Source organism: Echeneis naucrates, chromosome 3, assembly GCF_900963305.1.
Source record: "Echeneis naucrates chromosome 3, fEcheNa1.1, whole genome shotgun sequence".
NCBI lineage: Eukaryota > Metazoa > Chordata > Actinopteri > Carangiformes > Echeneidae > Echeneis > Echeneis naucrates.
In genome coordinates, this window is record NC_042513.1 from 20,989,925 (window position 1) to 21,010,302 (window position 20,378).

The 20,378-nt window shown below is 40.4% G+C and overlaps 1 protein-coding gene across 2 annotated transcripts; it reads left to right on the forward strand.

Annotated features, from left to right (window-relative positions):
* Positions 1-970: 970 nt before the first annotated feature.
* cenpf (centromere protein F) lies at positions 971-17,981 on the forward strand. Of its 2 annotated transcripts, XM_029498922.1 has the most exons (38): positions 971-1,011; positions 1,651-1,822; positions 1,962-2,087; positions 2,433-2,503; positions 2,687-2,820; positions 3,054-3,145; positions 3,232-3,505; positions 3,743-3,945; positions 4,065-4,190; positions 4,290-4,418; positions 4,726-4,848; positions 5,034-5,169; positions 5,273-5,402; positions 5,510-5,789; positions 5,998-6,204; positions 6,311-6,519; positions 6,822-6,951; positions 7,184-7,462; positions 7,707-8,294; positions 8,428-8,601; positions 8,833-9,704; positions 9,828-10,030; positions 10,115-10,262; positions 10,357-10,483; positions 10,699-10,804; positions 11,005-11,249; positions 11,348-11,456; positions 11,554-11,759; positions 12,392-12,610; positions 12,789-12,932; positions 13,255-13,444; positions 13,523-13,620; positions 13,828-13,869; positions 13,997-15,106; positions 15,288-15,417; positions 15,541-16,137; positions 16,290-16,411; positions 17,053-17,981. In XM_029498922.1, the coding sequence occupies exons 2-38, from the start codon at positions 1,661-1,663 to the stop codon at positions 17,230-17,232; spliced, it is 8,421 nt and encodes a 2,806-aa protein (XP_029354782.1). In that variant the 5' UTR covers positions 971-1,011; positions 1,651-1,660; the 3' UTR covers positions 17,233-17,981. The 2 variants fall into 2 exon arrangements, with proteins under 2 accessions (XP_029354782.1, XP_029354783.1); XM_029498923.1 differs by lacking the exon at positions 971-1,011 and having other exon boundaries at positions 1,683-1,822; positions 1,962-2,091.
* The last annotated feature ends 2,397 nt before the right edge of the window (positions 17,982-20,378 follow it).

The window sequence follows — 20,378 nt, forward strand, 5'->3', positions numbered from 1 at the left end:
AGCAGGTACCTGCCTTACAATTTTGCACAGGTATTCCAAACACACCATTTCAGCAGCTGTTTAATGTTTTCTAAACTTTTTGTCAAAGGAAAGATCTTATGGGGATTTGTAGATGACACGCCAAAAAACTTCTTAACCTTGTTGCTGGCACATTCAATATTCACTTTCTGGCTATACACACAGGAAATCCACGTGATTTATTTTCTTTTTAGTATGACATGATGAAAGATAAACCCTGGGGCACAATTCTTAAAATGTTAAAATCCATATTCTGCTGCACAAAAAAAACAAACAAATCAACAAAAAGATGGCATGCTGTAACAAAAACCTTATCAGGCATGAATCTTTTACTGGAATGCATAACTAAAGTTTGAGCCTCTGATTTTTCTGTGCCCTGTCAGTGGAACTCAATAAATTTAAGTATGCCACATTCTTTGTTTGTAGCTGTTCTTTGTTTCATCAGAAGTAATTTTCAAGGAACCTTCCTTAAAGGACATTTGAGTAAGACATCCTTTCACTTGACGGGGCAGTTTTTCAGATGTTTTTGCACATTTTGGCCACTTACTGCCCTTGATGTTAAAAACAAACCTGTGTCGGTGGTGTATTCATAGTTAAAATAAATTGCCTATGTTTTTAGTGTAACAAGCTGTCAGATTTCACCAAGCGTAGGTTGCATGTGAATATAATTTAGCTTTAGTACAGATCCAGAGGTTTGCTCTGACAGATAGCAGTACCAATGGCCGCCTGTCTGTGTGTGCATTTGCTGGTGTATTTTTATTAGAGTTCACTAAAATATCTTAAAGTCTGATTTTATAATCGCTCCTTGAATAGATTTCATATTTACTACATCGAGGAACGTGGTGTCTGTGGCAACAGACATCAACCAATCAGCCGCGGGCTTTCTTGTGACGTCACACGACGCAGCCAATGAGCACGAAGCGGAGTGGCTCGAGTTTGTTTGAATTTTCCAACGAGCAGCAGTTCGTTTGAAAGTGGAGCGTCGCGCCCAAAGTAAGTGTCCTTCAGCCTTAAATTAATAAAATAACATCAGCATTTTCACACCACACGCTGCTGTCTGGCTTCGGGTAACACAAACGTCAAATCTGCTGGTGTTATCTGTGCTTTTCGCAGTTTTCCCGCAGCTCGGTTAAGTTGAAGTCTGAACAGAGACGTTTATACACGTTTGTATTGAAACGCTCTGTTTCAGGTTGATGATCTAAAAAAAAAAAATAGGGTTAGGGTTTTATATACATATATATGTTGATTTTAATTCATTAGATAATTAATTAAATACAATCGAAACCGTCGTATCATTTACGTTAGTCAATATTTCGTAAGCTACCTGTGGGTAGCTCGTATTTGCTAACATTACAATGCTCCCGTGTCGGTGAAAGCTAATGCTAAAGGTAAAAACAATGCAGTGTTGTTAAAGAAATTTGTCTGTTTACAAAGACTATTTAATGCTTTTCTATCAGGCCAATTAGATAATAATGTTGTTGCAAATCGAGAATACTTTCAAACCGGATCACAATAAAATGAATCGTGCTTAGTTAATTCAATTTATTGTAATTATTACGTTTACTCTTAATTTTGTGCCTTCATTGCAGATGATCAGTTTTCCCAATGAAACAAATTTGTGTGTACATACAGGTTATAAACCATGAGCTGGGCGGTGGAGGAGTGGAAGGATGGACTTCCAGGGAAAGCCCTGCAGAAGATCCAGGAGATGGAGGTCCAGCTGGATAAACTGAAGAAAGAAAGGACGCAGAAACAGTTTCAGCTGGACTCCTTAGAGGCTGCCCTGCAAAAGCAGAAACAAAAAGTAAGAGCTTTGATCAACTGTGTGGTTGAATGAACAACACTGCTTCTACTGGGGAGGTTACTGTTACAGTCTAACAGAAGAGGAAGTTCTGGCCAAAAGCCCATTTGCTCATTATCTGTTTCTCTCTCTCTCTCTCCAGGTGGATAGTGAACGTACAGAGACATCTGCTTTGAAAAGAGAGAACCAGAGTTTAGTAGAGTCATGTGACTCTCTGGAAAAAGCCCGTCAGAAAGTGACTCATGACCTCGGTGTCAAAGAGCAGCAGGTCGGTGAGGATGTAAAAGAAAAAGAAAAATCTCTTCAGTGCAAATGTATTGATCCCTAATCAACTGTTGTTCATATATCATAAATGTGCTTGAATAAGGCAAAGAACCTGCATGTTTTTAAAATCAAATGAATCTTAATTCTCTAGCATAGCTGATATGCAGTAATTTCAGAGCAGCTCAGTGTTCTAACCCTGACCCATCACATAGCTTGACAAACTAATCACCAGGGCACATTAACTGCTGTGATGTGAAAAACAAGATTGAAGCTAAGGATATACGTATTTGGAATTGCCATTAATCTATACTTTCTTGTTATCCCAAACGAATCCTGTTCCTCACTCTAGGTCAGCTATCTGGAGGGTCAGCTTAACTCCTGCAGAAAAACCATTGAAAGACTGGAACAGGAGCTAAAGAAGTGAGTTCACATAAGTGTTGAAATGGGATTTCCAGCATAAAAGTGGAGTTGGATTCGTAAATGTTATTCCTCTGCTTAATGAATCACGTCTGTGCTTGTCTCCTTCACTCTGACTGCGAGATGTAGGTAATGCAGTCTTTATTTTTGTTTGATTTTATTTGCTTATTTTTTATCTCTGCTCAGGTACAAAAATGAATTGGATCGTTCTCAGCCTGCTGGCTCTTCCCTGTCATCCTCCTCCTGTGACATTCAGCTTCTCACTACACCACAGAAAACTTTCTCTACCCCAGCTCCTGTCTCAGCCTACAGGCACCAGGGTATTTCTGTTTGTTCAAAATTTTATTCCAACATCTATGCTGTATATTTTTTTTATCACCTCTGTCGTTTCATTTCCACTTATGTTATCCTGTCAGTATGTCTCTCTCGATTTTGAATGACTGTAAACTTGACAGCATTAATGCAAATGCAAGTAATATCTCTTTTGAATTTATTGCCCTGAAGGAGATTTTCAGTTACCCTGATACTTAAACTGTGTGTGTGTGTCTCATAGATAATAGACTAGAGGAGCTTCAGGAGAAATATAACCAGGAGGTAGAGGAAAGAAAAAAGCTGGAGAGTGAACTTAAAGTCTTGCAGGTTAAAGTGAGTGCTTTACTTAGACATATTATGTATTTGTTTCTTTGTAGTTGGTGGTGTTACTTGGTGCTAACCTGCCAACTCTCTTCTAGTTGTTGAATCAGTCATTGGTCAGTGTAAGTCACAAAGACATTGCTGCCCGCCAAGCTGGATCTTCCATATTCCCATGGCAACAGCAAGAACAGTCCTACAGCCGCCAGTCTCAGGGTGCAATGGAAACGCCTCTGAATAGGCGAGGGCCATCCTTGTGGGACACCAATGTGGAGACGCCTCTCAAAGCCAGCCAGAGAATGAGCTCTTCCCGGGTAGTGCAGAGTCCCAGCGGATCCTCCCAACAGACAGAGCAGCTTAAGACTCTGAACCAAGGTGTGCTGTTCGCAATATATTTCTGAAGTGTGTGTGTGTATGTATAATTTTTTTGTGTGTGTGGAAACTTTATAGTGAAATTTGGAGAGCTATTATTAAGTTATTTGGAACATCCATTATGTCTTAAAGATGTATTTGCTCCCTTTGACCATCCTCATCATGTTCCACAATAGGCTGATGGTCAGCAATTAGAATTTGGTTAAATTTCATTTCATTTATTATTATTTCTTTAATTAGAACTGCGTGGCCGTGTGTTGGAGCTGGAGAAGAATCTTTCCAACCAGGAGAAGGAAATTCGTAGCCAGGCTTTGAAACTGCAGGAGCTTCAAACCCAACTGAACAAGGCCCAGAAAGACCTAACTGAACGGGACAGAGATCTGGCCAAGATTAGCCACGAGTTGAGTCAGGCAACAGACAGACATCAGCAGGCTGAGGCCAAGGTGGATTTCAATGGCTATTTTGTAAATTTTGCTTTTGTGGGAGAGAGATTTTTTTCACATAACTCATTGTGAACAACTGAACAAACGATTACTAAAATTTTAATATGGATCATTTTTAGTGTTCCTCAGTTGAACAGAAGCTCAAACAAGTCACAGAAGAGATGAACTGTCAGAGGCACAATGCTGAAAGCTGCAGACAAGCCCTGGAGCAGAAACTCAAGGACCAGGAGAGAAACAGTCAAAAGGTGTCAAGCCATTATGAGGTGTTGTTTCATCAGACACTATAAATAAAATGCCTTTGTATTTTAATCAAAGTGTTTTTCTTTTTCTTTTTTTATGTATAGGAGCTAGCCCAGCTACAGAGCTCTCACAATGCTTTGGATCAGCAGCTGAACCAGGTCAGAACTAAGCTGACACAAGAAGTCCAACAGTCCAAAAAAGAGTACAATGTGCTGCAGGCTGACATGGAGAAGGTAGTTTTGTAACTTCTCATCTATTTAAATTCTGTCTTTTCTCACACAGCCATCAATTTGGCCATCTACTCTCACTGAGTAGTACATCAGCAGATGTACCTTTTTATTTATTACTGTGTGATTGTGTACATATATTTGAATACAAAGAAATTGAGGAAAAAAATGTGAAAAGCATTTTGACAAGTTCAGGCATTGAAATTATACCAGTCTTGTAAATAAATTAACTGCATTGGTGCAGTGATAGGTGTCATTTTTGTATTATGTTTCAAACCTTTTCTGATGTTTCAATTCCCTTGGCTCTTTTTAGATATCATTCCAGAAAAGTCAGATAGAGAAGGGTGTTGAGGAGCAGAAACAGAAATTGCTGAGGTCAGAGCAGAGCCTCCAGGCCAGCCAGACCAAAGAGCAAGACCTCCGCAAAAAAATTGAGGTAAGTTGATTTTCTTTATTTGTTTTTTGTTTAATATCCACTTACTGTTATGGTGAGTGCACATACCATACATTAGCAAATCAAATTGCAAAATGTCAACCTATGAGCAGACTCCTGTTCATAACCCCCTCCTCTTTGTCATGATCCTTCTACATTCAATGTCACTTCTCGCCACATTTGTGTAGGAACTGCAGAAAGAAAAGAACAGTGTTACAGTCCAATTGGACCAAAACAGCAGACGCCTGTCTCAGCTAGAGGAAGAGAAGAAGAGTGCAGACCAGAGCCTTAAACGCACCCAGGGACAACTAGAGGACCTCAAAGGTAAATTTTCTGTGAGAATGGTATGGACAGAGGCTAGCAGTTATGAAAGAATTATTTTTAATTTACCATATATTAAAGCCTAATTAGCTTTTTTTCTCTTTAGCAAAATCAGAGGGGCGGGCAGAAGAGCTGAAGAGAATTCAGGTTAAACTGGAGCAGCAGACTCAAGCTTCAACCCAAGAGCTGGAAAACTTAAGGAAGACACTCTCTGATGCAGAAACCAAAAATGACAGGTAAACAGATTTAGAGTATCATAGCAGAATGTGTAGCTATGTCACAATCAATGTCGTTTCACTTGATTTTTAACCATTGTAAGTATATTTTTTTTAAATCACTGTAGATCTCAAAATGATCTACAAAAACAGAAACAAGAGACAGATAGGCTGACCAACAAATTGACGGACCTCGAGAAGGTAGTTGAAGACCTAAAATCCAATCTCACTGCAAGTCAGTTTGAGGCTAAAGAACTGAAACAAGAGAATCAAGTGCTGCTGGATTGGAAGAAAGAGAAAGAGACCATCGTAAATGAAACTGAAGCTGTGCAAAAGCAGCTCACAGACAAAATTATGCATCTGGAGAACAGTCTAAGCTCGTTGAGTGCAACTAACGATGAACTAAAGGTAAGCTTTGTGTGTGGGTTCCCCCCCCCTTCTTCTTTCTTTGTCTCTTAGTGTACACACACACACGCAAATTATCTATCTTCATTCTAACTATTTTGATATGATGCCTTTCAGGATCAGAGTAATGTCATTCAACTCAAGTAACATACATTTTTGTCATTAAGTAGAATACCCCTCACCCTTACCACATCTCCTGCCATTATTGTAGAATCAGCTCATGAATGTAGAGGGAGACAAGGCTAGTCTATCTGCTCACATCGATTCCCTGAAGGGGGAACTCCTCAACAAGAGCACAGAATTGGAGGAGAAAGAACACCAACACAAGGAGCTCCAATCTCAATTCTCTGAGGATGGACAGAAACACACCAAAGACCTGGATAATGTTGCTGTGCAAGTGGCACAGCTTGAAACTCAGGTGATGTTCAATTTATTTTTTCCCCCTCAATGATAAATAAACACATTCCTAACCAGCTATAGTTGAAGAACAAAATGTTAATTTGCCAAATGTGTTTTTTTTAAAGGTCAAGAATCTAGAGTTGCAGTTGCACAAAGAAATGACTCGAGCAGAACAGGCCGAGAGGACAAATGCACAGCTGGTGGACGAACAGAAGGCAGCCTGCGAATTGGCCTGCTCCAAAGACCAGCTGGTAGAGCTGGGCCAGGCTGAGATCATCCAGCTGAGGGAGAGCCTCGCACAATCCACTGCTGAACAGGAAGAGCAAAATGCCAGGTCGGAGATCTATTTAAATCATAATAGTCATAATATCATATAAACTAATACAGCTATTCCCTGATAAATCCTCCCCTCTTTCATTTTTTTGGGGGGTGGGTGTTGTGTCTGAGAGCTCTGCTTCATTACAAAATGGGTTTGCAGGATTTAAGAAGCCAACAGATACAGTCAGAATAAAATACTTGGGACACCTTGATGCAGTATGCACTAGTAATGCACTGTTTCCATTTCTTTTCAAGGGTTATGCTGAATGTAGCTTGTGTTTAACATGCTTTCTGTCTTTAATGTCTGATCCCTACCAGGTTGGCAGAAGAGAGGGCAGCATTGCTGAAACAGTGTGAGGAGAGTGTTTCAGCAAAGAGTGAAGAGACAGAGCAGATTAAGCTGCAGTTGATGGAGTCTCAGCAAGAGCTGCTACTCACCAAAAATCAGGTGTGATTTACTTGAATGCAAAAAAAGAATGATGCTTGTTGATTATTTTTATTTGGTGAACAGTATGGCTGGGTGTTGAAATTGATAGTTCTTTGGCACCACCCAAAATGCCTCAATACCATTAAGTATCAGAAAATGTCTTCAACTATTTAACTATTAATTGTGACTGAAATATCATACATACAGTATACAAGCCACTTGAAGCCTACATAGTGTCCTGTTCATGTTTTAGGTCAGTTCCATGGAGCAGTTCCTAAAAGTCCAGGAGCAACTGGGAGATGAGTTCCAGAAGCAAATTAAGATGTTGTCAGACAGTCAAGAGGAGCAAAAAAAGATGTTGGAGAAAAAATCAGAAGAGCTCAAACTATTAGAGGAGGAACTGAAAAACCAGCAGGGTGAGGCAGAAGAGAAGAAGAAGCATCTAAGAGAGGCTGAAGCTCAGATTTCAGCTCTTGAGAAACAGGAGACTGAGCTGCAAAATGTAATTCAAGAGATGAAGAGGGAAGCTGAGGTAAGATACTCAGTTTTCTTTTCTTTCTTTTTTTTTTTTTACTTGGTGTATGTTGTATTTTTCCCCTTATTACAGCAGCCATCTTTAAGCTCACAATAATTACTTTTACTTGTTCTGATGTACTTTGTAAATCTGTTGCCATTGGTCCGAGCAATACCATTCAAATTTTTACACAATTGCAGTTGTTTAAGAAAATGTATATATAAAGTTGAATTCATTTTGTATGCTGTTTATGCTACATAAGGTCCTCCAGCGTGTCCAAACTGAGAAGATCACCCATTTTCTGGAGCAGATATCTTCCTTAGAAGAAATGGTGGCTTTAAACAAAGATGCAGCTGAGAAGCTTCCAGTTTTGATGAATGAACTAGATGTAATTAACAAATCCCACACTGACCTGAAAAATTCTCTGGAAGTTCTTGAAAAGAGCCATTCCTCCACTGTTGAAATCAAATCCAACCTGGAAAACACCCTGACTGAGAAAAGTAACCTGGTCTCTGCTCTGGAGAAAGAGGTCAAAGAGCTCTCTGAGAAAATGAGTAAGGAGATAGAAAGTCACGCTTCAGACATTGAAAATATTCACCAGAAAGGGAAAAACCTTCAGGAGCAGCTTGGAGCCGCTAAGCAATCACTAATGGCAGCCAAAGCAGAATTGAGTTCTCGTCGAGATGAGATCAAAACTATGAAGACAACTCTGTCTGCTGCTTCACATGGCTTGGAAGAGAGAGACAGCACAATTAAGAGTCTAAAGGAAAAGCTGAATAATGCAGAGGCAGAGCAGGCCAAAACCTCAGATCTCCTGAAGGAGAAGGTGACTGCCATGAACAAAATTAAGGTTAGTCAGTAATTTATTCCTATTTATGTCCTGGCCCCTGCATGTTTACACTCTTCTGACACACACCCTAATTCTTATGTATTTTGGATATTTTAAATAAACTATAACAATATTTTCACACAACTACTAACAGGTTCAGTTGGAGATGCTGCAAATGGACTTGGAGGACAACGAGACAGCCATGAACACATTTGACAGTCAGGTGGATGAGCTCAAGGCAAATATAGAGTCACTGGAGACCCAGCTTGCTCAGAACCAGACACAAATGTCTGAAATGGAAGTTATGCTGGAGGACAGCAAAGCCCAGGTAGAGCATTCGTTCTGTGCCAGTGTTACTACACTTCTCATTTTTAATTTTCATCATTTTTCACAGCTCGGTATTTTAAGCAGTATTTAATGTCTTTAAGTTGGATTGTTCTTTTTTCTTTTTTTTTTTTTTTTACATTTACATAATCTTTACCAGAACCTGCTGTAGTAGAAAGAAGAAAACATGTCTACATTTATTTATTTATTTATTTATTTATTTTTACCTTTTCAGGTTTCTGTTTTGGAATCCCGTTTAGAGGAGGTCCAGTCCCAGAACTCTGTGCTGGAGACGCAGTATGTCACAGCTAAGGAGGAGTTATTTGAGAGAAGCTGTGAAATCACTCGTCTGGAAGAAGACGTTGTGAAACGAAAACAGCTTGAGGAGAGTATTGTGGCTTTAGAGTCTCTACTCAGTCAGATCACAGAGAAAAACAATAAATTAGAGACAACGCTCAGACAGATAACTGAAGACAAAGACAACAATCTCAACCAGTTTCTTGAGGAGAAAAGCAGCCTTGAGAATAATTTGAAACAACTGACAGACAACAAAAAACAAATAGAAAATGAAATAATTCGAGTAAATGCAGACAATAAAAAACTAGAATCAAGTTTAGACAAGCTATCTGAAGAGAACAAACAACTGCTGACCACAGTGAAGCAGTTAACTGAAGAAAAGCAGCAAACAGATGCAAAGATTGATCACATAATTGCTGAGAAATTGGAAGCTGAATCAACTGTTATTCAAGTCACTGAGGAGAAAGCTCAGCTGGACATTACCCTCAACATGACAAATGAGGAGAAAATCCAACTTGAGGCTAAATTTGGTGAGCTGACATCTGAGAAAAATGATTTGGTTACTAAGTTGAATCAAGTAGTGGAAGAAAAGCTTGAGCTGGAATTTAACTCGAGTCAGCTGACTGAAGAGATCATCAAACTACAGTCCTGTGTGGATGAAGTTACTGAAGAGAAACTGCAGTTACAAGAAAGTATTGCAAGGTATGAGAATGAGGTGGCCTCACTCAAAGTGGAGTACGAGTGCATGCAGCACTTGCTCCAGGTATCAGAACAGGAGCACCAGAAGGCTGAGGATGACAACAGAGAGAGGTACAGTGCATCTTTATTTCAAGGTTCGGTCTGCTTCTATAAATGTATCAATGTGCTGGTTAAATAGTTTTACCTTTAGGGTTTTGAAGGATTAATATTAGCAGGAATTGTATATTGCCACAGGACCCGTCAGTTCGAGGCAGAGCAGACACAACTCCATCAGAAGCTGGCAGACTTGCAGAAGGAGCTGGATGTGTTCAGACAGCAGTACAAGGCACTGCTGGAGCAGGTCAGCCAGCAACATGGCCTCATCCAACAGCTCTCTGAGTCCCAGAGGTCAGAAGTACAAATCAGCCCCGTGGAGTCCGAGGAGACAGACATTGGTGGTGCGTGTAAAGCAAAACAAATGTTTGGCTCATGAAGCTGCTCAGTTTAGATCAGTACATTTATTTTGTGTTATCTCTTAACAGCTTCCCCGGCAGAAGCAGATATACAGATAAATGTAGAGCCAACTCTTGATTCAAGTACAAATATTGAGACCATTCCAGTAAAGGAACAGCTAAGCCCTACGGTGTCTGAAGTGGGTGAACTTTCACGCCAGCTTGACGAGGATTTCTGGTATTTCGTTTAGTTTTGTTCTGTGCACAAATTCACAACTATATGCTCATACTGTTATGTGATAAGTGAATCGAATATCCTTCAACCCTCGTAGTGAGACAGACATCTTCAAGGACGGTATCAAGCGAGGAATAATTGAAGGACCAGCTGAGGCTGCTGTAGAGGGAATGAAAAGTGATGAGGAGGAGCAGATGCACCACCAAGACCCACCATTAGATCTGGTAGGGACAGTTGTATTGCCTGTGCTTTCCTTCAACTCATGATCCTGTAAAGCTGGCCCCATTGATTAGTCTTTTACATGATCGTTCTTGTGAAGAATTTTTTACTTGTGTGTGAGCATTCTCTCCTCAAAGCCTTTAAGTATATGATTTTTATTTCTAGCAGATGTTAGAAGTCAATTGTAATTACCTTTTTTCTTTTGTCCTATTTATTGCAGGCGCCCGAAGAAAGCAGTTGTCCAAGAAATGTTCCTGAAAATGACCCTGAAGTCTGTGAAATGTCTCAACCTGTGTCCTACTTGACAAAAGAATCAAAATCCTCAGGTGAGAAATTAAATCATGCTTGTAACTGAAGTTATAACTTTTTTTTTTTTTTTTTTTTTTTTTTTGGTGTTTCACTGATTCTGAACTGTAAATCTTTTTTTTTTTTTTTTTTTTGTGTGTGTGTGTGTATCATGATATTGTGAAGTGTATTCTATTGTTGTAAGATCGAATAACCTTGATATATTTAATGTGGTTGTCAGCACAAGAAGATTACCTCACACACTACAAGGAAATGGTGAGAAAACAAGAAAATGAACTGCTGGCCTTTCACTCAGAGTTTGACCGACTGAGCTCTGAACTGGCACTGAGAAAGGAGCTTACATCTGATTTGGAAGTCCAGGTTACAAACTTGGAAAAGAAAGTTCACGCAGCAGAGGAAGAGGCATGTGGTACAGCTCAAAAACTCACAGCTGCTCTGGGGGAGAAGACAGACCTTGGTGACCAGGTGGGGGGCAGAAATGGCATATTGTCAAATATCGCAAACATGCCAGTGCACTGTGGTATTAAAGTATGAGATACTAACGTCACTCCCCTTGTGTTTAGTTAGTGCAGCTGTTGGAGGAGAAGGAGACATTAACTCTTCACCTACAAACAGTTAAATGCCAGCTGGCTGATGTTATAGAGATGGTGGGGGGACTGGAGATAGCTAAAGGTAAATGTCTAATTGACTTACTGTGCATTCTGAAACACAGTGCTATCTTTATAATGAATGTAGTTATGAGTGTACAATTCAATTCCTGCTTATAAAGGTGGCTGGGACGAGAAGTTCCTTCAGCAGGAGAGTGAGTTGAAGAGGGTTCGCTCTGAGAAGGCTAACCTTGAGCAGCACATCCTGGGCATGGAATCTGAGCTGGAGACCCTGCAGGAGGAGAGGACCAGACTTCAAAATGAGATGGAAACCCAGAAGAGGACAAGTTCAGGCATGGAGCAGCAGATAGAAACACTCATGACAGAGGTGAGCAGAGCTCCTGATGTATATTTAATCTGGGTGTAACCGTACGCTAAAGTCACGGCTCGGTACAGAAAAATGCACAACATTTACTGTTAAAGTAAAGTAATCAAGTAAAGCGCAGCATGTAGATTATGTAATCATTTTCAATTTACTATGCACGTTAAAATAAACTTGAAATCTTACTCGCATACTAAATTAGAAAACAAACATTAGAAAATAACAGTGCCCAATCTTCTTTTTGTGCGTACTTGAGCTAAACCTACAGTTTTAGCTGTAGTATGACTCCTACATCCTAAACAAAGTTGCAAGGATAGAACATATGGGGCTTTGCAATAGTCTTCCATCACCAGAGGAAACAAAGGGAGACAAGTAGTTCTGCTTTGCTTTAGCGTTGTAATATTTTTGGTACATTCATTACGCATGTGCGTTTGTACCGAATGCCCTGTGCCAAACAGTTTGGGAAGAAGACACCCCTATCATTTAAATTGGTCTGCATTCAGACAATATTGAATTAATACTTCAGCAACCCAGCAAAACGTTGTTGAATATAGTCGTAGAATATTGTAGAATGTTGAATATATTTGTGATGTCACTGATCTATCAAGTGAAAATGACAATGAAAATTATTTCTTCAGACAATCCAGCTGAGATCAGAGCTTGTGTCCTGCACTGAGGAACGAGATGAGCTGACCCTGTCGCTGGGCCGATGGAGAGAGAAAGTTCACAGTCTGGAGAAGACAAACTGTGACACAAGAAATCTCATTTCCATCCTGGAGGACGACATCAGAGCAGGGAGGAAAGAGTATGAATCCCTTCAAGGCAACATGGAGAAACTGAAGACAGAGAGGCAGCAGGTACGCACTGTTAATGAAAAATCACAAGCAGCTGGTTCAGAGTGGAGTCTGGGATCTGGGTACAGAACAGATAGCCCTAAAATCACTTTAATTTACATGTAGCTTACAGTCACAAGTCATTTCCATTTTTACTTTTGTTATATTAACTGTGACATTCATGTCTTGTCTTTCACTAAAGCTGTTTGAGCAGATTAAGATGCAGGAGCAGGCAATCTCACAACAGAGTGGGGAAAGAGAGGAGCTTATTGGCCATCTGAACCAGATCAAAGAAGACCACAGCTCTGCTAATCAAAACACTGAGTCCATGGCAAGCAAGATACAGGTCGGGAGGAAATTCGATACAGAACAATGTCATGTGCTGTGTATTATCGCAGTAATTTAATGGCTCTGTTTAGTATGCTAGAGTCCTCCAGATGGTTCTTCAGTTTTATTGCATTGCACCAATGAGAGTCACCCAGATAATTTGCTGTAATGGGCCTAGGATTTCACTTCAAAGTAAAAATGTGGACATCATTGCTACATTAAATAAATGGATATGACTTGTTTCCCCCCTCGTTTCTCACCAAAGATCCTTTCAGGACCATAAGAATGAAAGTCTTCATCACTTTCCTGATAATGAATTTCTCTCTCATCTTTTCCCTAAGGCCCTAGAGGGAGAAGTGAGTCATCTCTCTCAGTCTCTTGAGTCCTCTCTACTGGAAAAAGGAGAAATTGCTTCTCGTCTCAACTCCACTCAAGATGAGGTCCAGCAGATGAGGACTGGTATCGAAAAGCTGCAAGTCCGCATCGAGTCAGACGAGCGAAAGAAAAAGAAGATGGGAGAGCTACTCAAAGGTGACGCTTCATATCTTTAAGCATGACATGTAGTCCTGAGTGACGATTTCACCTTAATGTGACTGTTTGTCTCTGTAGCTGCCCAGAGAAAGTCAGATTTACTGCAAGATCGCATTGATGCTCTAGAACGAGAGAAGGAAGAAGCAGAACAAAGTATAGAAGAAGCTATTCTACAGGTATTGTGTAAAAATAAACTTCATGCAGCATCACATGTTCCTGCCTGCACCTGTAGTGAATAGCTCCTGCTCCTAGCCAACTTTGTTATGATTTGGTGCTATATAAATAAATCTGATTTGATTTAAAAATAGTAGTAGTAGTTTATCATTCAAATAAAGGGTTAGAAACAGTCTGACGTATTAAATTCAAATCTGTCCTTTTTATAGGCTGAGACAGCAAAAGCTGAGTTGGAAGACGAAAGGAGAAAGGTATGTTTACAGTTCTGTATTTGTCTAGTTGATAACTTAATACTGATTTCTTTAGTTTTTTCTAATAGGGCTTTGTTGCACATTGTGTCAGCCTAGAAATATATATTAATCATCTTTTCACCCCTAGGTGGAGGAGGAGAAAGAGGTACTCACTGAGAAACTATCAGAGCTCTCTGCCATGCTGGAAAACCTGCGATCTGAGAAAGAACGTATGGAGAGAGAGCTGGAAACGAAAAAGGGAGAAATAGAGGAACTGAAGGCTGCTAAGGAGGAGTTGGAGAGAGGATTGGAGAGGGCAGAGGTAGACAGAAGAGAGGAAGAGGAGAGACACAAATGCAGGTTAGAAGAGCTCGAGAACGGGCTGAGAGAGGAAGCAGAGAGACAAAGTAGACAAATAGATGATCTCCACGAGCAGCTGGAAGCCTCTCGGCAAAGGGAGGTCACCCTTGAACAAAAGAGTGCAGAAACTGAAGGGGAGAACCACAGGGTGCATTCTCTGCTGGTAGAGCTGGAGAAAGAGAAACAGCATCTACAGAGTTCACTGGAAGAGTTGCAAACAGACGGAGACAGGCATCGCTCTCAGGAAGACAAGTGGGACAAAGAGCGAAACAACCTGAGGGATCGTATTCAGACTTTGGAAGGGGATACTCAGGAGCTGAAAACACTCATTAAAGCTAAAGAGGAAGAGAAAGAAACTGTGGAAAAGAAATTGGCAGAGGAAACAAATGAGAGGCAAGCTTCGTTGAAATCCATCTCATCTCTTAGGACAGAGAAAGAACAGATAGAAAGAGAGAACACAATATTGGTAGAGGAAAAGGAGAAATTACAGTGTACCTTATTGTCACTGGAAGAAGAGAGGAATAAGCTGCGCTGCACTCTTGCTTCTGTAGGTGAAGAGAAGGAAAGACTGGAACAAGAGCAGGAAGAGAGGATCGCTAATGAGAGAGAGATGCTTCAAACTAGACTTTCTTTGATCGAAGAGGAGAAACATGAGCTGCAACAAACTCTTTCTTCACTCAAGCAAGAGAAGACAAGAATAGATGAGGAGAAAGAGAAGTTAGAGGTTGAAAAACAGGAACTGCACTCAGCTCTGTCTGCACTGGAAAAAGAAAAAGAGAGAGTAAAAGAAGAGAAGGAGGAGCTGATGGAAAAAAATGAGAGCCTTCAGTCTACTGCTGCTTCTATGGACAACGAACTGGAAACACTCAAATCATCTGTTGCACAGTTCAATCAGCAGGTACATCCAGATGTAATGTAACATCAAACACAAAGCAATCCCGACTGAAGTGGTTGTAATTATTGTAGCTAAAGAATCCACTCTTTTCAGTCAGACTGTTGAAAATAAAACAAGTACGTATGATTGCCTCAAGATCTAAAACTTAAACTGAAGTCTTTTTCACTCTGCCCACCCCCTCTAGGTGTCAGAGCTAACCTCCCGGGCTGCTCGTCTGTCAAAAGAGAGAGACTCTGCCCTCAGCAAGATGAATCTGTGGATGAAAACCTGCAAACAGCTGGAGCAGGAGAAACAAATGATGCTAAAGAGCTCAGGTATATACATAATTAACAGATGTAACTCAGCAGCTTAAACTTTATATTATCTTCACGAATTGTTGTTGGGTTTTGTTTTTGTTTTTTCTTGAATATTTTTGTTGAAGCACTTTATTGTTTCAGGAGCTGAAAAGAACAATGAGGAAAACCAACTGAAGAAGGAGTCAGAGGAAAAAACAAAGGCATTAAAAGAACTTCAGACCGCCATTGATGGAAAAAAGAGGGAATTAGAAGAGAGGGATAAAAAGCTGGAAGAATTGAGGAGTGAGTTGGATGAAGTGAACAAACTTCTGGAGGAGAAGAGCACTGAGGCTGATGAGAGCATGGATAAATACTGCAGCCTCATGGTTGAAGTTCACAAACTGGAGGAGGCCAACAATGTACTAACTACACGGCTGGAACAGATTACAGCCAGCCAACGTGCTAATGAGGCTAACACACTCTCTAGCAACACTGTTGGTACTCACTGCCGGCGCTCTGCAAGGAAGTCCACCTCCAAACATCAGAACACTGAGAACGTGGTTCCCTCGACTCCTCAGGGGTCATCTCCAGGGAAACGGGGTCACGGTGACATCAGTGATAAAGACAGCGCCCAGGAGGCCCTACACAACCTGACAAAGAAAATCAAAGCCAACGCAGCAAATACATCACTTAAAGCGAGAAGTGAACAGGACGATGAGGACTTCAGGCCAGAGGGCCTTCCCGAGCTGGTGAAGAGAGGTTTGTGTTTGGGAATATAACCACCAACCAATCGATCACAAATGCAGGAATGTTTTCAGATATAATTAACAGAACAAAGCATTTGCTTTTCAATCATTGCAGCTTGATTCTCGGTTGTGGAAATAAAACGATCATCATTTGTACCCCTTCAGGTTTTGCTGATATTCCTCTGGGGGAAGTGAGTCCATTCATCATGAGGAGAACCACAGTGAGGCGCTGCAGCCCTCGGTTGGCTGCCAAGCATAGTGATCTCACTTCTGCCCCTGACAACCAGGTGAGCAGCTACAACCATATCTCCCGCTCCCTCACAGACACACACACACACACACACTAAACACCAAATTAATACTTCATAGTCAATTTATTGTTTACACTTTGATGTCAGCAAAAACAACAGTCAGTGGCTTCTGACTCCAGGCAGAAACAGAGAAAAGAGATTTTTATAAATCTGTTTCAGTCTCTTCCTGATGGACCCACACTCAGCCAGACTGATCCAAGAACATGATTTGTTTTTCCTTTTCCAAGTCTGTGCTTGCATTGGCATGTGTATTGCTGTATCATCTTGTTTGGTGAAGGAAGATTAGATGTTTGTGCGCTGTGTCGTCTTCAGTCTTGAGGTCACCTGATTCAATTGGATCTGAGGGATGCTTTTACAGATGGTAGAAACTCTGTATGTGCTAGTTAAGGATCAAGGACTGTAATGTACGACAGGATATTCACACCCACCTACACTTTTAGGTCAGTTCATGTTTTAAAGGATATCAAGGTTGCAGGTTAATGTGGTCTGGAGGAAAGAGTCAGCTGTTAGACTCAACCTCCACCATATGTGCCTATTTAATTTAATTTCATTGTATCCACTAATGTCCTACTTTCTTTCTCTTTCACTCAGTCGCTTATCTTGTTCTGTCCCTGCAGGTTTTGGGGTTGACACCACTCCAGAGTCCCTCAGTAGACATCTCCAACAGAAAGCTTCTCTCCCCAAGCAGCGAGTCTCAGTCACTGAGCTTACTGAGAACACCAGAACAGAAAGAGAAGCAACCTTTAAATGACCAACCACGACAAGGACAGGACAAGGACAACTGTCACGTTCAGTAGATTGATTTACAAACACATTCACACACAGACACACACACACACACACACAGTCTTGCACTTGTCATTTATTTGCAGAGATATTTATGTACACTTGCCTAGATGCACGAAAGAGTAACACTCCACTTTTTTAACAAGACATTGAGCTTAACGGAACTTATTTTAATAGTAATACCACATTAATCGTAGCCTAACACTCACAGTGCACCCTTTTCTTTTTTCTTTTTTCTCCTCCTCCTTCGTTTCTGGGATTGTCTGCCTGTGTTTCTGGGTATACACGTCTTGGTGGGTGACTGAAAAACAAATTTCTCCACAGCACTATTTTTTTAATTATATTTTTATTTATAGGCTCTGTTCTGATAGAAAATTGTCTGTCTTTGGAATGTCAGATACATATTTTTCCTGAGTATGAAACAGCATTGTTTTGTGCCTCTGAATGTGTCATCTCTTTTGTCCTCTTGGATTGTCTGGTTCTTTGTACACGATAGAACAAGTTCTGCTTCATCTATACATCCTGTAACATATGAGCTACATGCTAATGGCAGCTATGTTTGTAGATTTTCTGCTGACTGTTTATTTTTTTTTAAAGGTTTTTTTATGTTTTTAGTTTTTGTAGGCAAGTCTTTCTTTTTACAGTATATGCTGATGGTGTCTGAATTTATCACAGAATCTGTTAATTAATCAGCTGTAGATTCATGTTATTGATCAATGTAAATAGTTAAAGAACCCAAATAGACTTTACTAAACTTTTTTTAAACTCCTTGGCTTTTGTGATATTTGTCTAATCTTGCTGCTGTTTTCATGATTAGTTAAAAGCATTAATGTATGTAGCTATTCAAATACATACAGTTAATTTTTCCACCACAGGGTGGAGAACCCGAGTCATATGGAGAAAAGATGTTGGATTTCAGTGTTAAGTGAAACTGCCAGAAGGGGTCAGAAGAGCTGTAAGTGACAGCAGGATGCACTTCAGACAAAATCACTTTTTTTTTTTTCCACTGAAGCATCTATACAGCTTTTCTGTCACGATCACGGGGGTCTGAAACCAATCACAGCTGACACTGAACCGGCTGCACCAACTCATCATTTTGTCAGTCCAATTGGATTAGGATGAAGACTTCATTCTTCATTTTATTTTCTTTGGGGTTTTTTTTTTTTATGTATACATTATCAGGAAAATGTGTTAGAATGAGTTAGTGATAATTTAGAAAAAAAATTTCCAGTCAAAGGCAGCAGAGCCATGAGAACATATTTCAGCATTTAAAGTTTCAGCCATTTCCATTCGACGCAAGTTGGAGTTGCCAACATATAATGTCTGAGTACTGTGTGGATTTGCCAATATGAGACAAGCAACACACATTAATTTCTGTTTTGTTTTTACACCTAGAATATAAAAATATATCTACGAAGTCCCCTATTTAGAATTCTTTATTGAAATGCAGTTTTATCTTGTTTTTGTAATGCACACTGGCAGAAAAAAAGTTTGACGGTCTGACATGATTCAACGCATCAACTTTCAGGCAGTAGTCCTTTATCACTTTCCTACTCTGCAGCCACAATGAAATATCTGAGAGCATTTTACATACTAGCTTCAGATCTTATTTCACCCTTTCTCTGGATTCTCTCCATGTTCTCCAGCTTCTCACAGTCCAAAGTGAGTGAGAGTGTCGTCGTCTCAGTATGTCAGCCCTGCTATGGACTGGTGTCAAACGGACTGACTCCACTCATTGTAAGACTTTATACCATAAAGTGTGCTGATGCTGATGAATGGACCAGTGCTAACACACAGCTGGTGACTGGTGTAAAATATCCAAAAAAAATTATGAGGCAATGTGTTTGCTGGCCGTATCATTGTGCATCTGAGGCCATGGATCTATAAGCATTGATTTTCTCTTCTCGTCTATGGATGTTAGAATTAGAAGTATTGATGTGTGCTGCCCTCTTGACCCCTTCTTTTCCCAAAGGCCTGGTAAGGTCACGTTAAAACAGCATTTCTTCTTTCTTGTTGCTGGATACCTGGTTTGTTCATTTCCTCTCCTGCATTCCTGTGTCTCTCCACCGGTCAGTGGGTGAGGAGGCAGTAGGGCACGCTGGGTTGTGGGAACAGAGAGGCGAGGTCGTGGTCACACATGACAGAGCGGATGCAGTTTTGCTCTGATATCTCTGACTGGAGCTGTTAGCGGAAGCTGCAGTGCCAGAACCAACTCTGGCCGAGGACACGGGAAATGAGGAGATGGGTCCGCTGAGCTATGTTATCACTGGCACTCAGACTGGAGAGTGAGCGCGTCTGTCTGTGTAACTGACAGACTGACTGACTGTCAATCCCCCGCTGTATGCATGATTTATCCCATTCTTTACTCAGCAACACTGTGTAAGCAGAAGTTCTCCAGGCCAGAGGAGAGTCACTGACAGGAAGTGCCGACCAGTTCATGTGAACAGGGCAGGGGGGAAGAGATACTCATTACCTTAAAACCTGCATTACATGATTTACATTGTCAGTAAAAGGCTTTTTTGCCACCTTATTCAGTAACCGCTGATAATCAATAAATCCTTTATAAAGGCCGAATCATTGGAAAGTGATATGAAGATGTGTTATGGATCAGAACATTTTTATCTGTAAAAACAAGTAGGCCAATGGAATTAAAGACAGGATTGTCTTTAAGAAGCACTCTTTATCGTTATATTTTCCTTTTTTTTTATTTTATTTTTTTTTTATTTTGCCTCTGCTGAGGTAAGCTCCGATTTTAGAGTTTATTTTTTGTTAGATCCCACCTGTTAAAGTATTTAACTCCATATGACCTCCATGTAGTTCAGACTTTCTGTTAAATATCCATGTAGCTCAAGCATCAACTGACATAAATCCACTTCTCTCACTCAGCTCCTGCAGACTGACAGAAGTTGTACTCTTTGTGATGAGTAAGATGAAAATGTATGAAATGCTTGCATCCCAATTCGTCGACATGTGAGATCAGCAGGATCGTTTGAAGCCACGTGAGTGGAGGATCAGTGAAGCACAAGTCCAGTCGACTTGGTCTGATGACTGAACGTGTTTGTTATGGGCCGCTTGTCCTCTGAGGAGATTTTAAAAGCTTATATATCGAGTTGAAATGAAATTTTGAAACTGGAAAATATATTTTTAGAGGAAAATT